This window comes from Eufriesea mexicana, unplaced genomic scaffold (assembly GCF_001483705.2).
Source record: "Eufriesea mexicana isolate 0111107269 unplaced genomic scaffold, ASM148370v2 scaffold2494, whole genome shotgun sequence".
Taxonomy (NCBI): domain Eukaryota; kingdom Metazoa; phylum Arthropoda; class Insecta; order Hymenoptera; family Apidae; genus Eufriesea; species Eufriesea mexicana.
Window position 1 is genome coordinate 1 of NW_016910558.1, and position 9,723 is coordinate 9,723.

Sequence of the window (9,723 nt, forward strand, 5' to 3'; positions counted from 1 at the left end):
GAAAAACGCAAACATACCTTACGCGCAAAGATATCCTGTTCTCTTACCCAGATCGCATCCAATAACTGACTTGGTTATCGGGTACGAGCATCTTAAAAACTATCATGCGGGGGTGCAGGGCACCTTGTATGCAGTCAGAGAGAACTATTGGCCAGTGGACGGACGTAACCAGACACGCCGCGTTATTCGCAGGTGTACCATTTGTACGCGGATGACACCATCAGAATATAAATACAAAATGGGCGCGCTTCCCGCGGATAGAGTCACTCAAACTCGCCCATTTAGCAAAGTAGGGTTGGATTACTGTGGACCAATGTATATTAAAGAGAGGCGTCATAGGAACCAAAGAAAAATTAAAATATACGTCGCTATTTTTATATGTCTAACTACCAAGGCTGTCCACATAGAGTTGGTAAGTGATCTTACCACCGAGGCTTTTATTGCAGCGCTTAAAAGGTTTATCGCAAGAAGAGGCAGGTGTCGTACTATTTACTGCGACAATGCCACGAATTTCAAGGGAGCCAGGTATGAATACATTGAGATTACAAACCTATTGAAATCACCTAATTATAGAGAAAGAACAGCCCACTTTCTAGCAGACGAAGGAATCGAATGGCACCAGATACCTCCAAGAACACCGCATTTCGGAGGATTATGGGAAGCTGCCGTCAGGTCTTTCAAGCACCATATGAAAAGAGTAGTAGGGGAAACCCTATTTACTTACGAGGATCTGAACACTTATGTAATTGAGATAGAGGCCATACTGAATTCTCGTCCTTTAACTCCTATCTCAACAGATCCCAACGACACCATGGCCTTGACGCCTGGACATTGTCTAATCGGAGACACCTTGCGAAGTTTGCCCGAAAGGGACTTAACAACAACACCATCGAATCGACTATCATCCTGGCTACACATACAGAAACTCAAGCAGCACTTCTGGACTAGGTGGTATAAGGAATACCTAAACCATCTGATAGTGCGGCAGAAATGGCACACACCAGGAGCCAAAATCGAAAAGGACACCCTTGTGATATTAAAGGAGGATAATCAACCGCCACTGCATTGGCCGTTAGGACGTGTCATAGAGCTCCATCCAGGGGACGATGGCGTCGTCCGGGTAGCAACGGTAAAAACGGCAACAGGCTTATACAGGAGGTGTGTGAAGAAGCTAGCACCTCTATACCCAGAGGAAGAACCACCTGAGGGACTTTAACAAATATAACAATTTTTTCATTGTATTCTTTCCGCTATACTATGTAAATAAAGTTAAAATTTTGAACGGCTACACCGTTCAAAGGGGGGAGTATGTTCCGTCCCGGAGAGCGTGTTTATAACAATATATAGCTATACATATATGGAATGAGCTGCATGAGCGTTTTTATTTTATACTCTTCAACGTGCTAATAGCAACTGTATTTGTATTACGTTGTTCGTTTTGCTGTGACCGTAAATAGCGGCATGTTCCTTCAACATTCAAAAGAATTTCTGATTAGTGGTCATATATGAAGAGATAACCGACGCTACTTAGCGGTTTTATCGTTTTATTATAGCGACAGCGACTTAAATTCCAGGGTAATTATACCAGAGACAAAAATTGCACTTGTCCTTACCCGTGAATCGATGTATAAGAGTAGTAAAACACTATCTTAATTAAATTGCAGAGGTAAGCTTTCGGATCGCATTATAAATCTTGCATAACTGTACTATATTTATCCACGATGAAATCGATATTTATGAAAAAGCGACGAGATTGTTATCGGGTTTGGAAGATAAAAAATGTTCATTTACATATTTCCAAAGAGATAAAACAAATTCGTTCAATCTTTATGCAACTTGTCTTAAGTTATTTCAGATAAATTGTATCATAGCGATATTTCAATACTACGTTCGATTTTATACATTTCTATAAACTTTTAACCAATGAAATTTGCACTTCACACTCTACAGCGAATGTGGAATTTATGAAACATAACATGTGAACATATACATTTATGGATGAGATTATGTTAACGATAGTCCAACTAACGATAAGTATTAACATAAACTGGTACGAAAATAATTCCAGTAACTGGAAGATTCTCTCGTCAGTGATTTCAAAAGGTGCTACATGCCCACATACTGTAACGATACTCATTTTCGCATTCACATTTCCATGCCATGTACGCTTAGGTTTCGTATTCGGTAGGATATATCGTGCAACGAAGAACAATCGAACAATTGACTTGCAATTTTATTAAAGTATAGAAATATATTTAAAACAGATACAACATAGTACCAAGATATCAAAATACGACAACTGTAAAGATTTTATTTAATAAATACATCAAATAAGAGAAAATGTGTTAAAAGAAATGAAAAGAAAATAATGTTGATCAAAAAATCAGTATTTTATTAACAGTCGTAAAGTATATTGATCATAATCGCAGTCATATTTCATGCAAAAGCAAGAAAAACACACGAAAACAAAGGTGTAAAAATCGAAGGAAACAAAATACCTGCAGATATCTACATATGTAAGTACATATATGAGCCGTTCACTGTATAAATCGATTAACTGCACTTTTTGAAAAATCTTAAATTTAAGTGTCAAAGCACTTGGTATAGTCGTAACTTTTTATATTTATAATAACTTTCCCTGATAATTAAGATTAACACCATTAAACGACGAAAATTTTTTGGCCACTGAATAATAAATAATTTATTTCAGAGGTCACTTTGATTAACTCCGTACTCTAATGTAAATCGTTGCAATAATGCAACTCAAATGCACTAGCAAGCCACGAATGATAACGGTGAATTTTTTAGTGCCGTCTTATCAGAATTTAAGTAAAATTTAGTAAAATTTAAATTTATTACTTTTTTCACTTGCCAAATCGATTAACTCTTCCAGTATCATAAAAATGGTAACATTACTGACGATTACCTTTTGGCTATTTTTTCTCATAAATTTTATATACCGTTAGATGAATGTTACATTTGTATTTATGCATTCTACGATATTTATTTCGATTTAAATTATAAAGGGAATTTTAAAAAACAATATACATTATTTCATTGCATTTCTCCGCTTTTTGTTCTATGGAGTTAATCAATTTGTGCAGCGAACAGCTCATATGATGAGTAAATAAATGTAGGTTATACAGATAATAATAATTAAAGGGATATCATGAAAACAAATAAAAGTCTATGTCAATAAAAGTTAATATTAACCTTGGCAAAAGTAATTGCATATTTTCAGTAATTGCAAGAATGAAAAATTTAAAGTCAGAAATTTTTATTGGTTTAATAGTCTTGATGCTAATAATTACCAAATTGTGCAGACATTAATTATGACGAATATACGCAGTTTCGTTAGTAGTGATAGCAATTATTATATAGTACGTATGTTTATGTAATACATAATCTGATAGTTACTACACCGATAAAATGATATTCGGTTACTCACCATGAAACTTAAGTTACTTTTAAAATTTAAATCTTTAATAAATATAAGCTAATTCAATATGACAGTAATAAAATTCAATCTATAAAGCTAATTCAATATCCAATTATTTAATTACACTTATCTACTTGATGAATTTTATATACTATTTTGAAACATTTTTGAAACTATTAACACATTCTATATGGTTAATCCATTTATATTATGTCATTCTTTCATTTGTATTTTTACTTAACGAAAATACAATTATTTTAATTTCTTTATTAACCCTTTGCACTCGGGAGGTGGACTTCTTACACACTACGACTCGCCTGCGCCCTTGCACCCTTATTTAACCTACTATGGACCGAATATATATTTTTCTTGACTATAAGAATTGTACGTAACATAAAATCAACAAATAAAAACCCACTATGGACCGAATATATATTTTTCTTGACTATAAGAATTATACGTAACATAAAATCAACAAATATCAACCAATAAATTCAGCAGTTTTGATACTTTTATTCTAACGAATTCATATTGAAAGTTGGAATTAACAACGGTTGTACTATTGTGTCAAGATAATGTGCAATAGATAGACAAGATAATTTTCCACGTCATCTTATAGAGAAAAGGTCATAAGGGGCCATAGAGGACCTTACCTATCATGATCGACTAACCGGTAAATGAAAAAGAATTCGAATTTTTAAAAATGGAACCACGGAGGGTATTGTAAAAATAATTATAAATATATCGAAAGAAAAATCGTGGACTGGAGTGATCAAAACGATAACGTTGAATGCAGTATTTAACAAAATAGCCATACATTAGCATGTAACTTGAAAGTTACACCGGCCCATAGAGGGTTAAACCATTCATGCTGTCCTTTTTTCACACTCAGGCTTTCCTTCCTAATCATGCCTCTTTCCCCGCAATCTCGGTAGACTAGTTACTTCAAACACACGCTGCACTCATAAACTAACTTCCATTCGTCTATCACACTCGGCTCTGCCATACAAGTTCATCCCATCCTCTTGCGCGCGGTTACCTTTGTTCTAAGTTCAAACACTCCCAATGTTCCGTCGTGGAACAAAGAAAACCCGTTACGGTCTTCCAACAGCCAGGTCATAGGGTCGAACAATTCGGCATCGGAATTTCCCGCTCCATGCCTTCAGCATGTTTGACTGCTTTACCTTTTTTCCTTTGACTTCTCGTGTCGCGGAACACGAGAATCCTGGAAATCCCTAATTTAACGAAATTAGGCGACGGCTCTTAAGACTTGGCTGACAATAGGCCTGAGGGCTCCACGTGGTCCGCACGCGTTGGAAGCCTCAGGCCCTCGCTAGGGGTAATAAACGACCGATGGGGTCACCAGCGCGCGGGTGGACCCCAGGTACCCCACCTTGGAGGAGAGGGTTTCCTCCACTATCGTTGCTTTTTGGGGGAACCTTCCCTTTCTCCAAGGTCACCGATTCGCGAACCAAGGGAACGCCCTTGGTCAAAAACAGCCAATCATATTTGGCGAGCTCCCGATTTTTCCTATGGCCGATCTTAGGAAGATCGAGGAGCTCATTTCGGTTCGAGATTTGAGAGACATGGGTTCTCTCCTAACAGTTCGGATTGAGACCTCAGAGACACGGTTCTCTTCAAACACTCCGTCTAACCGATTCAAATCAACGACACGCCACGTTTTCTTCGAAACATCGAAGACACGACGTTTTTCCGTTCGTGCAACTTAAACAGTTGCCCAATATTAATTTGGCGGGCAACACGTATAGTCGCGAGACGGCTTTACAACCCGTCGGAAATACGAGAATTTCGATCGCGACGCGACGCAACACCCAACATCCTTTCAAGGTCCATACTCATTCCAATTCTACATATCTATTTTGTATCTAAACTCCTAACGTATTGTTGTATATTTCACTTTTATTTTTCATCGTACAATCAGTACTTGGTTTAACACTAAACCTACCAAGATTAAATGACCGGTGAATGAAAAATAAGTAGAAGTTTTAAAAATTGGAATAATGGCAGATATTGAGAAAATGAGTATACGTATATTGGAAGAAAAATTGCGAAAACGAGTGATTAGGATGATAAAGTCAAAACACGGAATTTTTAGGGAAAGTTTGATAAACGGTGATTTAGACCATGGTAGGTTTAGTATTAATGTCTATAGTACGTTTCAAAATATTTAATTTATTATTTCCGTTCCCCATCTACCTTAACTCTGTAAGTTAAAACACTCTCGACACTCCTTTAAGCCCATACTTATTCCAATCTTCCATATAATTACTATAATTACATATAATCACTCGCAAAGGTATTCAAGAGCTAGAATCCCTAATGTTTAACAGATACACGAGCTACATTCGAATTTCTAAAATAATACTGAAATAATACACGAGTGTTGAGAATATGCAGATAAAATTCGAAAAATCTGACGTACGCTAAATTTTATGTCAATAAATAAAATTGTCGATCATGTTCTATGTTCTATGTCTATAATTATACTTGTCCGATAATGAAACTTCTTCCACATAATTTTAGTTGTTGTCAGTAAGTATTATTATTATTGTTGAAGTAAGTCATTTATTATCATATTGTTTCAGCTTCGGTATTTTTAAAATCGCCCATGTATAGTAGATGTACAGTAAAATCTCGATTATCGAAACCTTTATTAACGGAACGATCGATTATCTCAATATGGATTAACTGAAAATTCGATTATAAAAATTCCGATTATTCGAATGTTCGATTATCCAAACAGTATTATCTAATAATAAGAAATAAGGAGAATCTCCTTATTTCCAATAATCATGTTTCCTTATCGATTACGCTTATTCTCTCTCTTCCTCTCTTTCATTGTCATATTTTTGTTTGCTTTCTCTGCGAATTTTTTAATTAAATTTCTTTTTGAAAATTAGTTTGAACGAGAGGTTTCGGATGACAAAACTATGCGTATTGAAAAATTATGTTACGCAAATGATGAACCATATTTTACATCAATAATATCTGTTCATCGTTACAGAATTCGATATTTTTTATTATATTAACCCTTTACACTGGAGAGGTGCCTCTCAGTTGCCACTTGATAAAATTTTGAAGATCGATATTAATTAATATGTCAAATTTAAGATAATGTAATGGTGTACGAAATATCGAGATCAAATAATTCCATGTATTAATTATTACACGGTTTCTTATTTACTGCTGAGAAAAATATCGTCAGCTTTATAGCAGAAAACCTTTAAACTCCCACTCTTCTTTAACCAAAAAATCGTCGAGTGCAAAGGGTTAACCATAACACCTAAAAATTTCTGGCGGCCATTTGCTGACAGCTGGCGGCCATTTGCTGGCAACTGGCGGCCATTTGCTGGCAACATGGTTCCAATGGCACACGGTTCTAATAAAACACGAAATAGATTATAATTGAATTGTTAAATAGCGATAAGGTAAATCCCACGAGTGATAACTTAATTAAATTTTTAATTAAATTCTTTTTTGAAAATTAGTTCGAAGGAATGGTTTGGGATGACAAAACTATGCGTATTGAAAAATTATGTTATGCAAATGATGAACCACATTTTACATCAATAATATCTGTTCATCGTTACAAAATTCGATATTTTTTATTATATTAACCGTAACACGTACAAATTTCTGGCGGCCATTTGCTGACAACATGGTTCTAATGGCACACGTTTCTAATAGAACACGAAATAGATTATAATTGAATTGTTAAATAGCGATAAGGTAAATCCCACGAGTGATAATAAAATTGTGCAACAAGTTAATAAAAGGAATACATGAAAATCAAAAAGAAAATCCAGAAGAAAAAGAGAAAAAATATTAAATAAAATTCGAATTCTATTTTTCTATATACTTCTTAGAAACATTCGTTGCTTTAGAAGTATAAGATAGTTTCAAATACAGGTGGAAAGTATAACATTCGCAAAATATTTTTAAATTTGTGGCTAAGAGAGATACAGAGACCACGAAAAATATCGAAGAAATTTTTATTATGAATATATGTATTATGTATTATGAATAATAAATATGTATTATGTGTTTTGGATAACGAACGATATCTAATTTAAAAAAGAAAATATTATTTAAACAGCCGTGTCGTGTTTTGCATCCGATAATCGAGCTTTTACTTTATTTATTCACTCAATCGATGCTATAACTAATACTCGATATTATCGCGTTTGCTTTAAAATATTACGATTAAATCGAAATAAAACTTTCGAACATCTGTGTGGAGATATATCAGATTACTCGCTAATCTCGAAAGTCTTTTCACCTAATTTTCAAGTATGCGCTTGTATGTATGCGTGTTTTATACTTCTTTGCTTCAACATCGACACGTTTGTACGAGTAATTTGTAATTTTTCCAAGTACAAGTTTGTAAAGTATTATTTCTGAGAAATAGATTCTTGATTCCCCTGGATGGAATCTTACTGATGGATTCTTGAATCCAGACTGACCTCGCGTCCAACAGATTCCTTTCGAACATTTTTCTCTGTATCATTTAATAATATTAACCGAGATAAATATAAAAAATTTTTCTTTTCTCAGCATCATCGACAATAATTGGTTTGACTTTACTCTAGACGTCGAAGGACGTAGTAATACATCAGAACTCGTTAATACGTTATGCAGCAAGGGGTTAAGAAGTTATACGTTAAACAATAATACGATTAGGTATGGCAAACAAGAAATTTAATCTGTTTAATCTTTACATAGATAACCGGATTTTTATTTTCACTTTTCTTATTAAACTATCGCAAAATCATTCTAGATATCTACTTTCTGGATGTTTCTAAAATAAATGTTTCTACGAAACATTATCAATTTATATTACATTTGTAAATATTGTAAATTCATACGTTAATTCTTCAAAATTATTTATATTTGTAAATATTGTAAATTCATACGTTAATTCTTCAAAATTATTTATAATGTATGAGAAATTAATCGTAGGACTACTTATTACGTATAACTTATTTAGTATAATTTTTATTGCCGACTAATGAAATAAAGAGAAATATTATTCATATATTCGAGATTTTCTTAGTGAAAAATGGTTTCGTTCATGGGTAAACCAGCAGAAGAGATAGTGAGTAAATAGTCAAGAATAGCATGGCACGCATGCGGATGATACGAACGATTAACTTTAGCGTGAAATTTTATTACTTCGAGTTATTTTCTCCTTTGAAAAGATTAAAATCATATTTGGTATATCATAAAAAGAGGAAGCCAAGAGTTTCGCGAAAGTATAAAAGTGAAATAATTATAATAAAAGAAAAGAGAACAAATTTTTACCTTTTCACGACGTCCAGAAGCAACTATGTTCCATTGTTCTATATCATACGTAAAATAAGTGGAAAATAAACTTGCGACTTATATACATTTATTTATCTCGCTTTTAAATATGATAACATTCGTGCAAAAATAAGGAGATACATAATTAAAAAGATAAAACAGATTAAATATTAAGAATGAAATTTAATCAAGATAATTTTTCATGGTTATATACGTTACGTATATTTAATGATGAATGTGTAATATTTTATATATATATAGCGAAACATAACATTTATATGAGTACGATTCGAGTTTTCGTACTGTTCCGTCGTGGAACAAGGAAGACCTGTCACGGTCTTCCAACAGCCACGTCTTAGGGTGGAACAATTCCGCATCGGAATTTCCCGCTCCATGCCTTCAGCATGTTTGAATGCTTTACCTTTTTTCTTTGACTTCTCGTGTCGCGGAACACGAGAATCCTGGAAATCCCTAATTTAACGAAATTATGCGACGGCTCTTAAGACTTGGCTGACAGTAAGCCCGTCTCGCGACTACGACACGTGTTGCCCGCCAAATTAATATTAGGCAACTGTTTAAGTTGCACGAGCGGAAAGAGTCGTGTCTACGACGTTCGACGTTTCGAAAAGAACCGTGGCGTGTTGTTGATTTGAATCGGTTAGATGGAGTGTTTTAGAGAGACCCGACGTCTCTCAAATTTCGTATCGAAGTGTCTTTAGAGAGAACCCGTGTCTCTCAGATCTCGCAAGGAAGTGAGCTCCTCGATCTTCCTAAGATCGGTCTTAGGAAAAAATCGGGGGTTCGCCAAATATGATTGGCTGTTTTTGACCAAGGGCGTTCCCTTGGTTCGCGAATCCGTGACCTTGGAGAAAGGGAAGGTTCCCCCAAAAAGCAACGATAGTGGAGGAAACCCTCTCCTCCAAGGTGGGGTACCTGGGGTCCACCCGCGCGCTGGTGACCCC

General features: G+C 34.8%; 1 protein-coding gene across 1 annotated transcript; it reads left to right on the plus strand.

Moving 5' to 3' along the window:
- The first annotated feature begins 238 nt into the window (after positions 1–238).
- On the plus strand, positions 239–1,216 carry LOC108550040 (uncharacterized). The gene has a single exon (XM_017903638.1). It carries the CDS (start codon positions 239–241, stop codon positions 1,214–1,216), a length of 978 nt encoding a protein of 325 aa, XP_017759127.1.
- Positions 1,217–9,723: the final 8,507 nt, after the last annotated feature.